The sequence below is a fragment of the Monodelphis domestica genome, chromosome 7, assembly GCF_027887165.1.
Source record: "Monodelphis domestica isolate mMonDom1 chromosome 7, mMonDom1.pri, whole genome shotgun sequence".
NCBI classification, from domain to species: Eukaryota; Metazoa; Chordata; class Mammalia; order Didelphimorphia; family Didelphidae; genus Monodelphis; species Monodelphis domestica.
This window is the reverse complement of record NC_077233.1, coordinates 145,743,354-145,764,970: the sequence shown is the minus strand read 5'-3', so window position 1 is coordinate 145,764,970 and position 21,617 is coordinate 145,743,354. Positions and strand designations below refer to the sequence as shown.

The window sequence follows — 21,617 nt, the reverse complement described above, 5'->3', positions numbered from 1 at the left end:
ATCTAAATTCCCCCCAAACTGATCCTACATGCTCATCCCCTTCCACCCATTCCACCCTTCAACAGAAGTAGGCCATTCGCATCAAAGCTCTCAAATCTATCATGCTACGGGTCTCTAGTCCAGGGCAAGGGATTGGGAACGGCAGGGCGGGCCCCACCATGGTGACCTACCTGGGGTCCTGGTGGCAGACAGACCCAAACTGCCTCTTGTTCCCAGCCAGCTCTGGAGTGCTGGAGTGAATAGGCCACTTCACCCACACGGCCAACGTGGACTGGAGAGAAAGAGCGTGGGTAGGGTCAGCCTCACTAGAAGGTTCTGGGTAATGGGCAGGGATTGGGGGTTCAAAAAAGAAGGGCTGGCCTAATCCCTGGGGGAAAGTGTTTTCTGAAGTAAGACTTTCATAAGAAATAACAAATACAAAGACTTCAAAGAAATGAGAAGCCATAAGAAATGATGCAGAGTAAAAAGAGCTACATCATGCAGGCTACTATACAGATAAGGACAACACCGGAATAGTCAAAAAAGAATCATAAAAACAAGAAGGGTGATGTGGATACTACTACCAGCAAGTTCTAATGGAAAGGAGCAGGACTTGGAATCAAGAGACCTGGGTTCAAATCCCATCTCAGACACTTACTAGTTGTATGATCATGGGCAAGTCACAACCTCTCAGAGCCTCAGTTTCCCCATCTGTAAAGTGGGGATAATAATACTTGCACTACCTACCCCACAGGGCTGGGGTGAAGAGAGCAACTGGCAAAGTTCTATGGAAACATGGAAATCATCAGCACACACTTTGGGGGCTGGGGTTAAATCACTAACACACTCACGGACATGGATGATAAAGGGAAACAAACACCATGACTTTAGTGCAAGTGTGGTGGAAAGTCTCTGGGCTCTCGCAGCCTACCTCTTCCATCTGTCTACGCCCCCCCCAATGTCAGGGCTAGGGGTGGTGTTGGGGCCCAGAGCAGGTGTGGGGGCAATGTCATGGGGAGGCAGAAACACATTAAAATGTCACCATCTTCTCCAGGGTGACGAGTCAGAGGGGAACTCAGAAGGGAAGAAAGGTGATGACGGAGGGCTACGGGGCTGTCTCATCACAGCTAGGCAGGGCAGCACAAATGAGGAAAATGGGGCTCGGGAGTTAGGTGACTTGCCAGGACTATTGACTCCAGATCCATGTTCTCTCTACTCCAGTGGAGCTTCTCATAGAGCATCCTACCCAGAAGGGCCCTGAGAGAGCATCACTCCTTCACTAAATACGAGCCCCAAGGTGAGAAGGGGAATTTCCAGCAGCCCCTTGGGAGCTGGGGGTAAGCCTGGGGCTTGAGTGAGAGCTGAGCTCGTCTCAATGACATGCAAACCCCAACCCAAGCTCCACAACTGCACCCCCAAGGAGGGAAGCAAGACTTGGATCAAGTAGGTAGGAGCCTTCCTAAGACCCTTCCCTTCTGGTTCCCTCATCCGTATGATGAAGCAGGGGATGAAATGACCTCTGAGGTCCCTGGTGTTCCCGGAGTCACTAGGATCTGGGCCGAAGAGGGGGCGCCCAGGGAAGGAGGCAGGTACTCACGGAGCACTCCTCCTCAGAAGTCTGCACACAGCCCGATCGGTCATTCCGCACACAGCAGGCCGAGTGCTTCTCTCGCTCGCGAGTGGCCTGGATGAAATTGTGCACCTGCTGGTCCTGCCGCATGCATGGGGAGAACTTGGCCCCAAGGTGGATGAGTGCCTCCTGTGTGAGAGAGTCACACTTTAGAATGGGGAGTCACCATCAGGTGTGGACAGACCCCTTTCCTAGCTCCAAGCCCTCCCTGGATCACAGAATTTGTAGGCAGAAGGGACCTTAGAGGATCATAAAATCTTTCATTTGATGTGAGAAGAAACAGAGGCCCAGGGAAAGGCTTATTCAGGTCACCTAAAGGATAGAAGCAGCAGAGATGGGGCCTCCAACCCTTGTCCTCTGATTCCCCATCAAGTGCCCCTTCCACACTATACCATAAAAACGTACTGAACTTGGGCCGATCCAGAAGTTCTCCTGCTGCACATACTTAACATTCTCATAAACTCCTCTGTTCCGCAAGACCTGTAGGGCAAGTGCAAATGGTGAAGGGAACAGGCCCGAAGGGAGACTGGGGGGGCCTAGGCCAGGGCCAGCTGGGGGGGGGGGGCCAACAGAGGAGGGGAGGGGGCAGACCCCAGAGAGACCCAGCAGGGAGTCAGAACAAGGGGCCATGGGACCATTTCTGGAGCCATGGCTCGGAGCTTGGAGGGAGCCCAGGGAGCCCCTGGCCTTGGCCCCCATCCTTTTACAGAGAAGGGAGCCAAAGGCCAGGAGACAAAATGTCAGGTCACATGGATGCTATGTGGCAGAGAGTGTGAGATTGGAGCCTGGCTCATCCTCTGCACTATACTCTGGCCAGTGCGGGTGGGAGTGGGAGGAGAGGATTTCAGGGCCGTGGAATCTTTACTCTCTGGGACCTTCTCCCCTCCCTGCCTGATCCAGCACAGCCACAGGCTTTTGCCCAAGGAATAAAGGTAGGGATGACATTGGGGGAAGAGAGAATTCTCCAGGTATCTGGGCACAAAGGCCAAATGCTCTGCTAGAGATCTGAAGCCCCAGGAGGGAAGGAACTGAGTCCAAGGGGAGGTCCAAAGACCAGCCAGGGTCCTGACCAGAAACAAATGGTGTTATCCCAACTCCCACCTTGCCCTTCTAAAATTCACAGCCCCCCAATCATCATCAGGGGGGATTGTGAATTTTAGATTTTCTCCATTTTGCTTAGTCCAGCACCCAGGAATGTATATACCCACACCACACTGGCATGTGCTAGCAAGTGACAAATCAGAAACAACTGACTGTCCCCTAGGCTGTCCTAAGCCAAGCTTGAGCCACCATTGGCACATGTGAGACACGAGAAGTGATGTAGAGAACTGCCTTTGTATTTTGCGTCACTTCCTGTGGGGAGAGCTGGGAGCCAGTTGACTCTGGAACTCGAGCCTGGAGGAGCCCCTCAGACGGCTTCCTTGAGACGGTCATGAGGTGAGTGATAAGACTGACTCCCCTTTCCCTTGGCTTTCTGGGGAAGCCCCTTTGGCCAAGGCCTTTGAACTCCTGCCTGGCTCAGCCTGAGCTGGAGCAGTTTAAATTCTTTTTCCTTTCTCTCTCTCATTCTTAATTTCTTCCTCCTATTGTAAATAAACCACCACAAAATTCTATTCTGACTTGAGTGCTTCACTGGGATTTAGAAATTAAATCCATGGTAACCAACTAAATTTATATTCAGTCTCAACCCTAAATTTACCCTTAATACCCTGGGATGACTAAAGTGACCCTGGGTGGAAGCTGGAGATGCCAGGAGAGCTGGGGAAAGGGAATGCCTGGCATGGAGCTCTCAGCCAAGGCCCACATCTATGGCTATGCCACCCCGGCTCCCTGGGGTACTCACCGAGTCCACTGTCTCGTGTTGAGAAAAGCCAACGGGGGCAATGCCGTAGATACACACGGCCAGGATGGTGATGAGAGAGTGCACGAAGGTCAGCCAGTAGGTAAAGAAGGGCCTGGAGATGAACAAAGGGCTCAGTACTGTGCCAGGCCACCCTGAGGAGACAGTGGCTGAACACCATACACAGAGGGGCCTTCCCTGTGCAATCAGACCCCCCAAGCCTAGGGACATCCAATTGGATGATGGACAGAAACTAAAATGGGAGCACGGGTCAGAGGACAAAGTTCAAGCCTCGACTCTGATTCAGTAGCCAGCTTTCCAAGCAATGTTTCCACAACTGCAAAATGAAGTTGCTTATAGCATTTAGAGCTGGAAAGGACTTCTTCTAGTACATCCCCTTCATGTAACAGTTAAGAGAGGGAAAGTGCTTTGCCCAAGGTCCTGCAGGGCCAGAATTCACACCCACATCCTAACTCCAAACCCAAAGCCCTGTTACATTGCAATGCCTACGCAATGATCTCTTTAGAATCTCATCCGGCTCTCAAGCCAAGGGGTCCATGAATGAGCCCCACGGGAAAGCTATCGGCTATCTAAAATCTGGTATAATGGATAGGGTGATGGACCTGAAATCAGGTGAGGGGTTCAAATCCTGCCTCTGTCACTAGCTGTGTGATCACGGGCAAGTCACTTTCCCTCTGTGGGTCTGTTTCCTCATCTGTAAAATGGGGATAAGTAATGCCTAAAAAACACCCACCTCAACAGATTAGAATGAATTTCAAGTAAGATACTGGATATAAAGCACTTTTCAAACCTTCAAACTTCAAAACCTCCATAAAGATCATTATTGCTATTTAAGAAGCTTTTCAGTACCAAACCGACCTTTCCCGTAAATCTGGAAGTTCCTATCATGCTTAGAGCCCTTAGCCCCCCAATCCCCCTAACCTTTCAACCCTCGGCGCCCGAGACTCCCTTCCTGGTCGCTTCGTATGCCCCCGTTCCTCTGGCCACTCCCCACCTGTGGTCATCCATGTCCTCAATCTGCCGCTTAACGTAGCTGTCTATGCGCTTCCGATAGGTGCGATTGGTGAGCCGACCCACCATGCCCAGTCCGTAGGGTCTCTTCTCCTTGGCAAACAGCTTCCTGACCGGCACAGCGATGCGCTGACCTCGCCGTGGCCCCGCCACACTCACCACCTCCTGCCGCAGCCGCACCTTGGGCTGGGAAGCCACGGCCGCCCCCTCCTTCTGCTTCCGCCACCCCCGCTCCAGAGGCCTGCAAAGACACGGCCAGGCTCAGGCAGGGCCCACCCGAGCTGCCCAAAGTCTCGGGCACCTTCTAGGGCCCACCTCCACCAGCAGATGCAGCCTGGGACATGCCAATGACGGGGAATGGCCAAAGAAGCTCCCCAGAAAGCTCATCGGGGAATAACACCCATTCAAGGGGAAATCTCAATCAACAAACATTCATTAAGCGCCTCCTCTGTGCGAGGCGAACTCACAGATCACAGAACCTAAAAGGAATGAGCAGACTCCCCCAGCCTCAAGGCCCCGACAGGTCCTTGCCCTGCCCTGTGACCCGTCCAAAGGGGCCATTCTGCCAGAATTCGCCGCCGCCGCCCCTCCCCTTCTAAAAGCCCATTTTGGGGCAGCTCTTTTGAATTCCTTTTATCAAGCCTACACATGCCCTCCGCATGACTCGATAAGCTACCTCTTCGCTTGTGTAATAAGGACAGGAGGACAATGAGGGCGAGAGATGGGAGATGGTTGGCTCAAGGCCCCGCAGGGAAAGGCAGAGCTAGGGTTTGAACTGGGGGGTTCTGACTCCCCCTCCAGGATCCTTTGTACTCTCCCCTGCTGGGCTCCCCACTGGAGGAGCGGCTCCAGAGCTTCAGAGAGTCTGGGGGGGAGGCCGGCCTTTTCTCTAAGATTCCCCCTCACCCCAAACTCAGGGCCCCCCCAGGGGAGAGGCTCACAGCATCAAGTGGCTCCTTTCCAGCTCGCTCCTGTCCAGAGCGCCCCCCGTGAGGTCCGCCTGCTCCGGAGGCTTCTCTTCCCACTCTTTGAGGGCGGCTTCTGAAGGGGATTCGAACACCTCGTCCGGATAGGTGGACAGCTCCTCGTGGAGGACTCCTTCCTGAGCAAATGGGGCGGTGGGGAGGGTGTTCATGGCAGGGGCAGAGAGGGAGGGCCAGGGGAAGAAGACATGAGGGACAAAGCTCGGGAGGTGCTGGAGGAGGGCCCCACGATGAAGGGGAGATGAAGCAGGAGAAACAAACGGCAGAGGCCGGGAGAGAGGCCGGGAGAGAGGCCGGGAGAGAGGCCGGGAGAGAGGCCGGGAGAGAGGCTGGGAGAGAGGCCAGGGGAAGAAGACATGAGGGACAAAGCTCGGGAGGTGCTGGAGGAGGGCCCCACGATGAAGGGGAGATGAAGCAGGAGAAACAAACAGCAGAGGCCAGGAGAGAGGCTGGGAGAGAGGCTGGGAGAGAGGCCGGGAGAGAGGTTGGGAGAGAGGCCGGGAGAGAGGCCAGGGGAAGAAAACATGAGGGACAAAGCTCGGGAGGTGCTGGAGGAGGGCCCCACGATGAAGGGGAGATGAAGCAGGAGAAACAAACGGCAGAGGCCGGGAGAGAGGCCGGGAGAGAGGTTGGGAGAGAGGCCAGGGGAAGAAGACATGAGGGACAAAGCTCGGGAGGTGCTGGAGGAGGGCCCCACGATGAAGGGGAGATGAAGCAGGAGAAACAAACGGCAGAGGTCAGGAGAGAGGCTGGGAGAGAGGCTGGGAGAGAGGCTGGGAGAGAGGCTGGGAGAGAGGCCAGGAGAGAGGCCAGGAGAGAGGCTGGGAGAGAGGCCAGGGGAAGAAGACATGAGGGACAAAGCTCGGGAGGTGCTGGAGGAGGGCCCCACAATGAAGGGGAGATGAAGCAGGAGAAACAAACGGCAGAGGCCGGGAGAGAGGCTGGGAGAGAGGCCGGGAGAGAGGCCGGGAGAGAGGCCGGGAGAGAGGCCGGGAGAGAGGCTGGGAGAGAGGCTGGGAGAGAGGCCGGGAGAGAGGCCAGGAGAGAGGCTGGGAGAGAGGCCGGGAGAGAGGCCAGGGGAAGAAGACATGAGGGACAAAGCTCGGGAGGTGCTGGAGGAGGGCCCCACGATGAAGGGGAGATGAAGCAGGAGAAACAAATGGCAGAGGTCAGGAGAGAGGCCGGGAGAGAGGCCAGGAAAGAGGCCGGGAGAGAGGCTGGGAGAGAGGCCGGGAGACAGCCACGTGAGAGATTCCCGGAAAGATGGGGCAGATGGGCAGAGGGAAGCCATGCTCAGGGCCCCAGCCTTTGGGGCAAAGGTGGCTTTTCACTTACCCGAGCAAAGAAGGATGTGTCCAGCTCCTCGGGGAAGTCCACGGTGTCTTCCTCCAGGAAGCTGGCGGGTGTGAAGCTTCGGCGCTGGGCCCTGCGCAGGGTGCTCTCCCTCACAGAGCGGCCCTGCAGGGGGGAGAGCGACGGTGGGCTGGGCCGAGACTCCAACCCCGCCGGCCCTCGTGTCTTCTCGAGAGCTCCCCCACGCCCCCTCGCAGGCACACACAGGCACATGCGCACCCCTCAGCCAAGGACCGGCAGACCAGGCGCTCCCCACGGGGGTCCCGGCCCCCCTCACCTTCACGAGGGCCGCCGCTGCCCGGAAGCTCATCTTGGCCACGGATTCCCTCTTGCGCCTCCTGGGCAGGCGATTGAAGCCAGAGCGGGAGCTGGTGAAGGAGCAGAGGGAGGTGGCCCCGGGCGTGATAGGCGTGTGGGGGATGCTGTAGCCATCCGTGTCATCTGCCACGCGGAACGCCCGGCCTCGGGCCAGAGGGTCGATGATCTGCAACCGGAGACAGGGCCTGATGGGATGTGGGAGAGCACAGGGGAGGGAGGGGCGGAGCACCCCGGGGCCTGGCCCTGGGGACACACAGGAGGCTAAGCCGCGGTCTCCACACTGCCTCCAAGGCCTTGCTGGAGGCCGTCGGCCTTGGAGCACCCCAAAGGGCCGGTGGTGGTGAGGGACAGGCTGAGACGAAGGCCTGTAGGAGAAGCCGGCATGGACCTCGAAGGCCATTTTGTCCAACTCCCTGACCCAAATTAACCCCCCACAAAACCGCCGGCAAGGAGTCTTCGAAGCTCTGCTAAAGCACCTTCAATGAAAGGAAAAACAGACACGCGGCCCCCAAAACACTCTACTTCCCGATAACTCTAACCGTAAGGAGGTTGTTTTGTTAGACTGAGCCAAACATCTCCCTCCTCCTTCAAATTCCAGCCCCTCTTACTGGGTGTCTCCAGCAATGAGCTCCCTATCTAACGGAGGTGGCTCTGTTGAACTAATCTTTTTTTTTAAGCCCTTCCATCTTGGAGTCAATACTGTGTATGGGCTCCGAGGCAGAAGAGCGGTAAGGGCTAGGCCATGGGGGTCAAGTGACTGGCCCAGGGTCACACAGCTGGGAAGTGTCTGAGGCCAGATCTGAAGCCCAGATCTCCCGTCTCCAGGCCTGCTGCTCTATCCACTGAGCCACCCGGCTGCCTCTGTTTAGACTATGATGATGCTACTCATTCTTGGGCTACACACACATCAGTATTCTGTTTATAGATTAGGCTCTCTAGTTTTACAGATGCACGCATGTCTGAGCTCACCCACCATGGTGAGTTCTGAGTGAAGAGGATGCCTTGGTCCAGTCCCTTCCTCTTCCCCATTCGCAGGCCCACCGCCAGGCTCTGCCCAGAGGCGAGTCTATCTTTCTATTGTGGTGACGGACTGACAGATTGACGGTGGCGTGGAACAGAGGGGGGCCAGTGTGAGCCAGATGCCAGCGGAGACCTCCTGAGCCATTCTGGGATGGATCGTGAATGGAGCTGGAGGGGACCCCAGGCCCCAGCTCTGCCGTGTGTGTGTGTGTGTGTGTGTGTGTGTGTGTGTGTGTGTGCGCACGGACCTGTCTCATGCTTACACGGGCGATACGTATATACACGTGTCATCGCTAAACTCCTTTTCACAGAGAGGGTTCTGAATTCTCCCTCCGCCCCGGGGCTCGGGAGGCAGGCGTGAGGAAGGACCAGACAGGAAGAGAAGGCGCCTTTTTAAACGCATGGGTTTGGGGCGGCGAGGTGGACCGAGCACGAGGCCTGGAGTCAAGAGAGCCTGGGTTTAGACCTGCCCTGGGACCCCGGCGAGTCACTTAACCCCAACTGCCCGGCCTTTATGGCTCGACACTTTGCAGCAATTCTAAGACAGAAGGTAAGGGGTTAAAAAAAAAAAGGATGGGTTTCAAGAGAGCTAGGCAGCCCCATCACGATAGCACCAGGCCTAGTTCGCGTCAAGGACCCACATTCAAATCTGGCCTCCGACATTTCCTAGGCGACGTGGCCTTGGGTAAGTCCCCTGACCCCGATGCCCAGCCCTTAGCACGCTGCTGTCTTAGAATGGATACTAGTACAGAAAGTAGGAACCTTTTAAAAATATAAACATGTGGGTTTCAAAAAGGAAGAACTCCTAGGAGAGGGCCCAACCCGGTGTAAGCAGAAGGGAAGCTGTTGGTTGATGTAATATTTCTCTGATAAAAATATCTTAATAACATCCTCATGAACAGTAAAACAAAAGTGGGCCAAAGGTCAACAACAGTCAGGATGGCTCTCTCCACAAGTCCCCAAATTATTCGTCTTTCCATCTTGCAGAAAAGGAGACACCAGGCCCAGGCCTGGGAAGCCAGGCGTCACTCCCAGGACGCCGCCCTCGCCCGGGCCCTCCCCCGCTCACCTTCTGCATGCCCAGCTGGCAGGGCCCCACGTAGAGGGGGGGAGGCGTCTCGGTGCTGGTGAGAGAGATGTTGTCCTGGCTCGGGAGGTCCATCTCGCGGATCACTTGGGGCTTCAGCTTCCCGTAGCGCTGGCTGCAGTGGCGGATGCTCTTGCGTTGCCATTTCTGGTTGGTGTCGCTGTCCTTGCTCACCCCAAACCAGTCGGCTGTGCCCCTGTGAGACGGGTGAGAGGGGAAGCGAGCCTCAGGAGGGGAGAGCGGGAGAGAGGGCTTATCCAAGGGAAGAGAGGCCCCGCGCCCCATCCACAAAGTGGGAGCCTTCCCCTGTGGGGTCATGTGGGGGGTCCTCTTGGACACGGCCCCTCTTCTCTCTTCTCCTCCCTACCCCTTGGCCCAGGCCCCCCTCCCTCCGTGCTTTGGTGTCTCCCCCATACATAAGCCGTACCTCGCACCTTCCTTGCCCCACGGCTCCAAGTTTTCCCCAGGTTTCTTAGCCCAACCCCAACCTGTGCCCTTCTCCTTCCTATTTTCTTGGTCGTGGCCTTCTCTGTATCCAGTAAGAGTCAGCTGGAGTTCTTTCTCCCAGCCTTGCTCGGCTCAGGGTGGCCCAAAGTGCACCCTGTCTGACTGTCCATTTCCTGCCCCATCCCCCACCACCCAGGCCAGGACGAAGCCCGCACTCCTCCTCCGCTGCCTGGGATTTGGGAAGGAAACAGGAACTTCCCAGGCTTTTACCTTTCTCTCCAATCGCTCCTGGTCCGGGGAGGGGAAAGCCAGGGGTGCGCCCCGGCTCCCCGCCTGCCCCGGGACAAGCTTCCCCCACCGGCCCACCGTCACTGGGGCAGAAGGCTAGGAATCCTCGGCGCTTCCCCACCCGTTTTAGAAGTCTCTGCCTTCCACTGGATGCCCCTCAGCACCGTCCCGAGGTAGGGGGGCGAAGGGTCATTATACCCATTGGGCGCAGTGACAGAAAGAGCCAGGATCAGAACTGGGGCGCTGACATCCAGGCCAGGGAGAGCACTCTCGACCGCTGGAAGCCCTTGGAATGGAGGCCCATGGCAAGAGAAGAACAGGGCAGTGCACTCGGGCATTCACTGGGCCATCTGCAAATGGTCTGAAAGCGGCATGCAAAGTAGTGGCCATCCCGGGCGGGCGGGCGGTCACCCTACGCACCGCAGTCTCCACAGCACACACGTGCAAGGGCCAGGACGGCCCAGGGAGTGCAGAGATCACACGCACACACATGCGCCCAGCTGCCCTCCCGCCAGATACCTGAACAGGGAGCGAGAGAGCCACTGGCGCTTTCGCAGGGGCCGGCGGGAGGCCTGGTGGCCCAGGATGGGCAGGGTGTGGATTCGTTCAAAGTGAACTTGTCGGCTGCTGCGTGGGAGGGGCGGGGAGGAGGGAGGAGGAGAAAGGTGAGGAAGGGCCCAGAAGAAGGCGGGGAGAGAGGGGGAGAGGGGAAGAGAAGAGAACAGAGAGGGAGAGGAAGAGCAGCGTGAACTGGAGAAGAGGCTCCGAGATCCAGAGAGCCGGGGCTTGGGGGAAAGAAAGGGCCAGACAGCTGGGAAGGCAAGCGCGGCAGAGACAAAAGTCCCAGAGCTGGAGAAGGGCAAAAGAGAGAAGCAGAGAAGTGGCAAACGAGGGAGAAGGAAAGGAAGGCAGAGAATAGAAACTGGGGGGAATGCGGAGACTCAGAGGGAGGAAGGGAGCAGACAGCCCTAGAGATGTGGCACAGGGTCCAAGGGATGTCCCTAGGTGGAGGAGGAATAGGCTGGAAGGGCGCCCCCCACACCCGACTCCTCGCGTCTACTTTGCAGTCTGGGGTAAAGAGGAGCCCCTGAACAGCCCCCTGGGAATGTGGGGCTCTGAGATCTGGAGCCAACAAGGACACTTCACAAGGCTGATGGGTTCACAAATTCTAAAGCCCTGAGATCCGGGTGGATGCATGAACAGAACAAGATGGCAGACTAGGAATTGCCGCCAATGGTGAGGTCAGAAAGACTGGCTTCATTTCACTATCTCTTAGGGCAGTTCTAAACTTTTTTGTATGTAAATGGTCCTTTGGAGAATCTGAGAGACTCCTAAGAATATTGTTTTTAAAGGCACAAATTATATTGAAAGTTATCAATAGTCAATAAAAATTCAAGCCTACGAACCCTGACTCGACCACTGTAAAAAGCAGACACCAGGCTGCCTGTCTCTCGCCCTTCTCCTGAGAGCCTGACAACTCCTCCTGGTGTCCAGCAGACACAGAAAGATCCTGACTCCAGGCCCCTTGCTTCCCTCAGCCCCCATTCACCTTCCTCACTCTCCCAAGACAGCAGGGGAGGCCAGGGGGCTCTCACTGACCTCTTTGTCTCTCCCAGGGACGGCTCCTCGGCCCTGGGTCTTCTAGCGGATGCCCTGTCCTGTCCCATCCACCCTACCCAGGCTTTCTGAATCCAAATATGGTGCCCAGGGCCCTTGGCCAGGTCCCAGCTGGGATTCCAAAGACCTGTGAAGCTGTAAGGAAGTTTCCCATTCCTGGAAGAGCAGCTGGAGGTACCCAAGCGTTAAGTTCCCTTCTCTTGGGGGGACCAGAGGATCTCCAAGGCCCCTGTCTAACTCGATGGCGTCCAGTTCAGCAGGACTAGCATCAGAACCCAGAACCCAGTTCTCCATCTCCAAATCCAGTTCTTTCCAAAGTGCCATGCAGCCTCTCTAGGCAGGAAGGCCAAAGGACTGTGTTTGGGGATCCCAGCCACGGTACTCAGGGGCCCCGGGGACAAGAGACCGTTACCTGCGGATGGTCTGGGTGATGGACGTCTGTCTCTGCAAGGCTGGCCGCCGGGTTGGCTCGTGGGGAGATGGCACTCGGGCACTCTCGGCCGGCATGCTGACGCTCCGAAGAAAGGCTTGGCGCTTCAGAGGCTTGGAAGGAAGGCGGGTGAGGGAGTTACTGGCATTTCTAAGCTTCCTCTTACCCGTGATTCCTGGAAGGCTCCGGGGAGCCCAGGAGAGAGGAGCACTCCCCCGAGATCCCCCTGCTGGTGCCTAGGACGGGAGGGCCTTGGTTGGGCGGGCGAGCGGGTCCCTGTTTATTAGGGTTAGAGCCCCGGACCAGGGTTCTTACCGGCACAAAGACGGGCTCCTCAGGGGCCGGGGCCGGGCTCAAAGCTGGGATGTCCAGTTTTAGCCATGGTGGCTTCTTTCGTTGTAAGCTGCTGGAGCTGTCCCTCCGAGCCTCAGTCATTGTCCCAGCTCAGGCGGCAGGCGGGCCTAGGCACAGGCATAGGGAATGGAGACAGAAACCTGGCTTAAGGGCTGGGCAGGAGGCAGGCGAGTCTCATGTGAGCAGAGGGGCAGACCAGGCTCCAGTGGATGCTCCAGTGGCTGGGATTCCCAACAGCCCCAGACACGCCTGGAAAGCCTTAGGAAGCATTTCCCCAGATACTACCACATACACAGCTATTTGAAGGAAAACAGAGGCACAAAAGGAACCAATCCTATCTGCCCCGTCTCAATTATCCAGCAAAATGTCCGGGCATTCCCCCTGGCCCAGGGGCCACTTCAACTTAGCTCCATGTTTCCTAGACGCCGCCAGAGGGAGCCATATCCCAAAGAATTGTGCAGGAGTCGGCCTCTAGGAAACTGCCTCTCCAGGGCTACAATTCCCAAAGTTGGCTTGAGGCTACTCCAACCCCCGGTAACCTACCGACCATTACAATATCTAAGGAGCCTTGGAACATAGGACATAGACTCTTAAACCTGGAAGACCTTGGAATGCAGAACATTAAGTTAGAGCACAGAACATCAGAGCTAAAGGGGTCCTTAAGCAAAGAACACAGAATGGGAGAGCTGGAAGGGATCTTTGAGAACATTTACTCCCAATCCTTTTGTTTACATTTGGGGAAACTGAGGAAGAGATCGAGGCAGTAATATGCCAAAGGCAGTGACAGAAGCAGGGCCAGAACCCAAGGCATCTGGATTCCCCTGCGTACAACTTAGAAAAGCACAGGACTGGCACAGTGTTTGATTGTCCAACTTCTGGTGGCATTAAAGATGTATGTCTGCCCTGTGGCATGAGACCTGGTTCCACTCACCTCTTTAGAAAGAAGTCTCTCCAGCTGAACCTCCCAGCCAAGCTTCTCATTCATCAGCATTCCCCACCCTGCCTCAAGCTCAGATGCCAACACAGACTCCAAAGCCCAGAGCAAGGGCCCCTCCATGTCTATTGGCTCTGGAAATTCAGCCGGGGCAGGAAGGCTTTGCAGCTTTGGAAGGAGAGGGGTCAGAAGCATGAAGGGCTCAGCCATGGGACAAAGAGCCCTTTGACAATCAATGGAAGGAGGATACTAAGCAGGGGGAGAGACAGACTGGAAAGATGAATATGGGGGATGCTCAACTCATCCAGGGTCCCTGACCCCATTGGGGATGAAGCCAAGAAACAACAGGATCTTAAAGCTGGAAGGCACCACAAAAACCATCTACCCCCATCCCTCCTTATTCTTACAGAAAAGAAAGCCAAGATCCAAAGAGGGTAAAATATTTCTTATCCAGTCACACAGTCAGAATGTTGGAGAACCAGGACCAGAACCCAAGTAAAGTTTCAGCACATCTTTCAGTGTGGGTACAAAAGAACTGATCTTGGCCTGGGTCTAGAGACTGTCTCAGTTTTTTGGGGTCTCCGATTCCTGCCCTCCACAAAGCCAAGAATAATTTTGGAATTACCAGACAGATGCTAGTAGCCCATTCTATAAAGGCCTGGAGAATACAGGCAGACACCATTGCCTTGGTTTTCCCATCCAAACCCTAAAGCACAATAGGTCCTCAGAGCAGGAAGCAAGGCAACTTCAGAATAAAGCACCGCTCTCCAGGCTGACTGAGCACCTAGAAGTATCCGAGAGGGCCACAGTCCAGGACTATAAAGAGGTTCCATAAAAGTTTACATAAACAAATACCTGGATGACAAATCCCAAGCAGATTAGAAGGATCCATAATCCTCAATATTCCACCATTCTCTGAGAAATGTACTAATTACTCCCCTTCTCCCACTTCATGCCGAGGTGACCATGAGTTCCAATTCCACCTGACACTGACTACACACGTGTGACCATAGACAAGGCACTTAACCTAAGTCTCAGTTTCCTTCACTATAAAATGAGGATAATATTTATAGTGTCTAAAACCGTTATGAAGATCAAAGGAGATCATGTATGTAAAGTGTTTTGCAAATATTAAGATGGTATATAAATGCCCATTCTTATTACCATTATTCTATTCCCAAACAATCACCTCCTCCAAATTAATCTTGGCTCTTGAATATCTACAAAATGGACAGGGTGGATCTCCCAACTCTGATGTGCTCTGTGGTAAAGGCCCTTTGAGCTCTGTCATGCTATGATCCCACAGTTGATTCCTCAACCTATATTTCTTACAACTTTGAAAGACATAAGAATATTCTTTAATTCAATGACCAACCACAGATCCAGAACACTTGAGATGAAAGATGTCACCTCACAGAGAGGTGACAGACTCAGGGTTTAGACTGAGACATATTTTTAGACATGACCAATGTGGGAAATTGTTTTGCTTGTCTATGCATATTTGTTCCAAGAGTTGTTGTTGTTTTCTTTTTCTATAATGGAGGGAAATTAAGTGGGAAGGAAAGAAGTTATATTTTAATTAATTGAAAAAATTAAATTTAAAAAAGTCATAACTTCACTAAAAGAACCTATTTCCATATTATTCATATTTGTAATACAGTAATCTTTTAAAACCAAAACCACCAATCATATACACATAGAACCATGAATTATTCATTGATCTTGAGAGCACACCCCAAACTTCTCAGATAAGTCTGGACTCTCCCCTAAACCATATCTCAATGTCCTTCTGTTAGAACAAGGGGGAATCAGGGGACCAAGATCACAGAAATGTAACCTAAATAAGAGTTCAAATATAAGAATGGCTGAGTGAAGCTCCATCCTCTACCTCTCTTCTCTTGGAGCTTCATCCCCAGGTCACCAAAAAGCCAAGAGGCAGGAGACCAGAAAAGATACTGACCATAGGTAGCCCTCAGGCACAGAACTGAGGACACTTTAGGGAGCTGCAAATCAGGCAAGGATTCCCTTTCATTAACACCTCATAGTGATACATATGGTTTCCTTTTAAGGGGAGGGAGGGAGGGAGGGAGGAAGGGAGAAAGAAGGAAGGAAGGGAGAAAGAAAGAAGGAAGGAAGGAATGAAAGAAGGAAGGCATGAAAGAAGGAAGGAAGGAAGGAAGGAAGGAAGGAAGGAAGGAAGGAAGGAAGGAAGGAAGGGAGGAAGGGAGGAAGGAAGGGGGAGGGAAGGAGGGAGGGAGGAAGGAAGGGAGGAAGGGAGGAAAGGAGGAAGGGAGGAAGGAAGGGAGGAAAGGAGGAAGGGAGGAAGGGAGGAAGGAAGGGAGGAAGGGAGGAAAGGAGGAAGGGAGGAAGGGAGGAAGGAAGGAAGGAAGGAAGGAAGGAAGGAAGGAAGGAAGGAAGGAAGGAAGGAAGGAAGGAAGGAAGGAAGGAAGGAAGGAAGGAAGGAAGGAAGGAAGGAAGGAAGGAAGGAAGGAATCATAGGTTGGAGTTGGTAGGAGCCTTACCACTCAAGTAGTCCAATTGTTTTTCAGATGAGAAAACCGAGGGGTTCCCCAACCTGAGCGCTTCCTACCTGACCCCATGAAAACCTGCTAACAGGGAAGCAAGTGAGAGTGGATCCAACTCCACTGGACATCCCCAAGAGTCTTCATTCCCTGTTCTGGGAAGCTGTTAGACCTTCCCTGGAAATCAAAATCGTCCATTATTCAGAAGAAACTCATCTGGTATCAATGCTTCTGACTCTAGTGTTGGGGTCTATTCCCAAAGCTCTCACTAAGGAGCTGTGTCTCCTTAGGCAAATCTTACCCTCTCAAGGTCTGTTTCCTCCTCTGATGAAAATTAGTTTAGCCTAGATCTCAAAAGCTCTCATCCAACTCTTATAATCCCAAACCCAAAATGGCTATTTTACTTTTATATTCCCCACCCCCTTCCCTGAAAGACTCTTAGACCTCCCTGGTTCACAAGGCTATTGAGGCTGAGACGGAGAAGCTACAAGGGAGGAGTCCTGGGTTCAGGTTCTGGCTGGGAATCTCAGAATGCATGCAAGATGAAGGCAGTGGTCTAACATAACAATGTGTGGATTAATTTCCTGGGCTGAAAGGGGAAAGTGGGGGAGGGACTCACATTCCCCTCCTTCCATTCCCCCAGATCTCAAACAAGCCAAGAATGAGGCTGGCCCTTAGTGAGTGAGTAACCTGGGTGTGGGAGGTCACTCAGGGAGAGCAGCTCAGATGACCAAACGTTGCCTGTCAGTCTGCCGAGGCCTGCCCAGGACTGCATCTCTGCAAAAAGGAATGGGGAAAGATCTCTGTTACACCTCATTGGTGTCTGGCCTCTCCACTCAGCCCCCAGAGCAGGGAGGGGTCCATGATCTGATGGCCCTTGTCCCCAGTCCCCTCCCCCTTTTTTCTGTGAGTTCTGGGAACCAGGGAACATCTATCTACTCCCCTACCCAAGCCCATTCCCAGAGCAGAGCAGAGCTCATATTTGGGGGAAGAGGAGCCGCCTCTCAGGAGGAGACATCAAGATCCTCCACGCCCACAAGGCCAACTAGGCCAGGGGCCTAGGGAATCCAGGCACACCCTACCCTGCACATACATGGCTGCCCCCAATTAACTTCTTTTTGTAATAGCCAAGTTAGGGATAGGAGCAAGAATGGAGGAAAGAGGTAGGAAGGAGAGGGAGAGAGGAAAGAATAAGGGAGAGAGGGAAAGAGGAAAGGGGTTGAGAGGAAGAGAGGGAGAGGAGAGAGAAGGGGAAGAGAGAAGGAGGGGAAGAGAGGGAAGGGGAGAGGGAAGAAGGAGAGAGAACGGAGAGAGAGGAGAGAGAAAGGGAAAGGAGGGGGAGAGGAAAAGGGAGAGGTAAAGGAGGGAAGGGGAGAAGGAGGGGGAGAGCAGATGGAAGGAGAAAGTTAGGAAGAGGAGAGGGGAAGAGGAAAGGGAAAGAAACAGGGAAAAGAGAAGGAAATGGAGAAAGAGGGGTTGGTGAAAGGAGAGGGAGAAGGGGAAAAAAAAGAAAAAGAGGAGAGGGAGGATAGGAAGAGGAGAGAGAGGGAGAAGGGGAAGGGCAGGAAGAGAAGGAGAAGGAAGAGGGAGAGGGAGAAGGCAAGGGAGAGGGGAAAGGAGGAAAGTGGAAAGAAGAGGGACTGACATGCAATCTCACTGGTGCAGGGAAATAACTCCAAGGCTGGCACCTTCTCTGCAACTTCAAGGCAGACTTAGGTGCCAAAACAGTGAGAAGAGTTTGTCCAAGATCAGTCACACAGTTAGTACATGTCAGAAGCAGGAGGTCTTCCGTTCTCTAGGGTTGCTCTTTATCCACTTTTAGCTCAGCAGCATTGTTCCTTCAGTCCCTCTCTTGAGTAATCCTTCTCATGACAAATGCATTCATGAAACAGTTTGTGGAGTTGAAGGGTTAGCCTGGGTCTGGGTTTCCACACTGGTCTAGTCCCCATCTTGGGTCTCTCCAGTTCTACATCAGTCCCTTACAAGTACGAATTAAACTGAAGTGTTTTGGTTGGGTTTTTTTGTTTGTTTTGTTTTTTAAGAAAAGCTTTGATACAAAATTAGCACAAGGAGGATATGAAGGGAAGTGGTCAATTAGGGGGAAACCTTTACATCAAAAATCTCTGCAGGGCAGCTGGGTGGCTCTGTGGATTGAGAGACAGGCTTAGAGATGGGAGGTCCTAGATTCAAGCCAGAACTCAGACATTTCCTGGCTGTGAGACCTAGGCAAGTCACTTAACCCCAGTTGACCAGCCCTTATCACTTCTGCCTTGGAATCAAAAGATAAGGGTTGTTTGGGTTTTTTTTTTTAAGGTATAGAAGGAATTAATAAAACCAAAACTATTCCCTAATAGTTTTCAAAGGCCAAAGAATATGAACAATTTTTTTTGAAAAATTGTAATCTATTACTAACAACCACATAAAAGACTCCTCTAAATCAATAACAAAAGAAATGCTAATCAAAACATTTCTGAAGTCTCAGCTCAAATTCAACAAACAGGCAAAAAGGGCATAGTCAGGGGTGGAGGAGTTGTGGAAAGATAAGCATGCTGCTAGAGCTATAAATTGCTCCAACCATTCTGGAAAGCAACTTGGAATTTTGCTAAGAAGGTGACTCAATCATGAACTGATCCAACCATTTATTCTGGAGGGCAATTTGGAACTATGCCCAAAGGTCATAAAATTGGGCAAACCCTTTGATCCTTTAATACCACTACTGGGTCAGTATCCCAAAGAGATCATAAAAATGGGGAAAGGACCTACTTGTACAAAAATATTTATAGGAGCTCTTTTTGTAGTGGCAAAGAATTGGAAATTATGGGGCTATCCATCAATTGGGGAATGGTTGAACAAATTGTGATAAGTGTTGGTGATGGAATATTATTGTAGTATAAGAAAAAATAAGCAAGATGATTTCAGAAAAAGCTGGAAAGATCTGCAGGAACTGATGCAGAACTGAGAGAACATTGTACTCAGCAATATCATATGATGATCAACTGTGAAAGACTTGCCTGCTCTTGGCAATGCAATGATCTGGGACAAGTCTGAAAGACTTATGACAAGGAACTGTTGGAGTCAGATGCAGATCAAAGCATAGTATCTTTCACTTCAGTTAATTTACAATTTTATTTTGGGGTTTTGATTTCATATGAGTACTCTTACAACAATGACCAAATTGGAAGTGTGTTTTGCATGATACTATGTGTATGGCCCAGACCAAATAACTTATCATTCCAAGAGAGGGAGAAGGGAATAAAGGAAGAGAAATGGTTTGGATCTTACAATTTTAGAAAATGTATGATGAAAATCATTATTACTTGTAATTGTGAAAATAAAATATCTTTAAATTTTTAAAAAAGTGGCTCAAATGCCCATACTATTTTGACCTAGAAATTCCCTTGCTAAGCATACAGGAGATCAGTGACAAAAAGAAAAATCCCATCTACACCTAAATGTTCACAGCAGTACCTTCTGCATAACAGAGATAAGGCGCAAAGACAGACCCAGAAGAACAATAAACACAATGTCCACAACAATCTAATGAAAAAAGCAAGAACAACAATCTGAATTCAGTGGACATTTATGCCAATCTTGGCCCCTCGAAAAAGAGATGAGAATGAACCTTCTTTGCAGGAGTGAAGGGCTATGAGTGCAAAACACCGCATATCATGTCATATTGGGTTGATGTGATGATTAGTTATACTTTCTTTTTCATACATTTTTTCAAAGGATAGTTTGGTGAGAGGGAAAGAAAGGAAAATTATGTTAGGGCATGAAGTGATATCAAAAAATAAAGATGTTAATTTAAAATTTTAACCAAAAAAAATCTAATTTAACATTATTATAAATGAGGAAAAGCTTATAAGATGAAATGAGTTGGCCAAACTCGAACAGCTAGTCAAGTATCTCACTGAAGGTGAACACAGGTCACCCTGGCTCCCTCCCAGTATGGCAATCTTATATCATTTATATCAGATTCTATTCCTATTTATCAACCTATCCAACAGTGGGAGACTCAGGATAAGAACTCAGTTCAAGCCCTCAGGCTTTTGCTTGTAACAACCAACCAAGAGCAACAACAAAAAACCAGTTAAACAAAGGCAGTCAGCACAATGTCTTGGTGTGACAATGCCATGTAAAATTCTCCTTCTGTGGGCTCACCCCCACTTCTTTGCTCCAATGGCATGGGTCCAGATTACAAATGTCGGGGGAATTAGGGACTTAATTCCTGGAACCCTGATTTGTGAATCCCCAGACTCCCAGAAAAGAACTAGAGGGTTTGATACCTGGGAGGCACCTGGGGAACCTGGATTATTATTATTATTATTATTATTATTATTACTATTATTATAATCCAGGCTTTACTTAACTGTTTTTCTTTCATCACAAGGAATGTATCATGGGTGGTTGTAGGGGGAGGAGCAGCAATCCTGAAATGAGTCCTGATGTAAAAATAAAAGGCATCTCTCAGACTTTTTTTAGGATGCTTCCGGTCTACCCAGGGTGTACCCAGGATGTTTAGCTGTTAGGGAGGCAGGAAGAAAATAATAATAGCTCAAAATTCCATAGTGCTTTCCTCAAAGTATTATTAACTCTCTCTTACAGATGAGTTGACTGAAACAAGGAGAGATGCAGGGACTTGCCTGTGGCAAATAAAGGTCAGGACTGGGATATAAAGGTCTCCTGGACCGTGGGTCACCCAGGGTCCAAATCCACTGCCCTTTCCTTTAGGGTTTGTCCCTTTGCATACATTGTAGACTTGAATGTGTCCCACATATCCCATCGGCTATCAAACTGCCATTTCTGTCTCCCATATTCTTCTACAGAGTCTCTCCAGGAATATGGCAATAACCTTCCCTCCCTCCAAACCCTTCTGCATCCAGCTGCCTAAGGGATTCCTCAAGTTCTCTGCCCCTTCTTGTGTCCTCTGGGAGCCACTGTGCTCAGCTATCAAGGCCTTGCCAAGCTCAGTATCAGTCTATTCTCCTGCCATCATTCCAGAGTACTCTTCTTTGTCCTCTAAGTCCAGCCACGTGGTCTTATCTTCAGTTTTGGGGCCCTTTCACCCGCTCTCCCTGCCAGTATCTAGACCCAGGCTAATCCCCATTGCTTTCCCATTGCTACCCATGAAGTCTGCCTAGATTGGGAAAGCCCCTGTATCCCCACACCCAAGAAGGCAGGCAAGAAAATGAAAGAAGTGCCCCCCCAACCCTCTTCTTGGCACAGACTCTTCTTTTCATTAAAAAAAAAAAATCCCCAGGGTTTCCCCTCACTGAGGGAGGATCCAGAGAAAGCACTGATTTTTGAATCTTTGGTAGGCCACTTACTGATGGAAATGTCACTTACCCTCTCTGGCCTCAGTTTCTCCATCCATAAAATGAGAATAATAATACTATTACTGATATAACTAAAAATGTCCTATAAACCATGAAACAATATGCCCTTAAGCAATTAACAAAACTTATTATTTTTGCTATAGTTTCAACATCCATCTCCTTTCTCTTTCTACTACGTATTAGCACTTTTGTGGATGACTAGAAGGTAATAGATAAAATACCGGATTTGGAGCCAGGAAAACCTGAGTTCAAATCCTGCTGCAGGCATTTAATGGATCTGTGGCCCTGGATAAATGTCTCTGAGCCTCACTTTTCTTATCTGTTAAAAAAGTGGGGATGATAATAGCTCCTACCTCCCAATATTGTTATGAAAATCCAATGAGAGAATGTATATAGAGCAGTAATAGAGTAGTAGCAGTAATAGCAGCAGCAGCAGCAGTGGTAGTT

At 51.5% G+C, this 21,617-nt stretch overlaps 1 protein-coding gene across 3 annotated transcripts in view; it reads right to left on the bottom strand.

The window, feature by feature from the left end:
* RHBDF1 (rhomboid 5 homolog 1) overlaps positions 1 to 21,617 on the bottom strand; it is a 47,200-nt gene that overhangs the window by 4,474 nt on the left and 21,109 nt on the right. For 2 of the 3 annotated variants that reach the window (XM_056805771.1, XM_056805770.1), the window contains exons 2-13: positions 12,340 to 12,485; positions 12,007 to 12,137; positions 10,497 to 10,604; positions 9,225 to 9,438; positions 7,095 to 7,301; positions 6,800 to 6,922; positions 5,423 to 5,583; positions 4,465 to 4,722; positions 3,453 to 3,564; positions 2,015 to 2,089; positions 1,577 to 1,738; positions 171 to 271 (exon numbers count right to left, since the gene is read on the bottom strand). In XM_056805771.1, the coding sequence (XP_056661749.1) occupies positions 171 to 271; positions 1,577 to 1,738; positions 2,015 to 2,089; positions 3,453 to 3,564; positions 4,465 to 4,722; positions 5,423 to 5,583; positions 6,800 to 6,922; positions 7,095 to 7,301; positions 9,225 to 9,438; positions 10,497 to 10,604; positions 12,007 to 12,137; positions 12,340 to 12,459 (1,772 nt within the window). In that variant the 5' untranslated portion in view covers positions 12,460 to 12,485. The remainder of the gene's footprint in view (positions 1 to 170; positions 272 to 1,576; positions 1,739 to 2,014; positions 2,090 to 3,452; positions 3,565 to 4,464; positions 4,723 to 5,422; positions 5,584 to 6,799; positions 6,923 to 7,094; positions 7,302 to 9,224; positions 9,439 to 10,496; positions 10,605 to 12,006; positions 12,138 to 12,339; positions 12,486 to 21,617) is intronic. The other variant, XM_001364756.5, reaches the window with a different exon arrangement.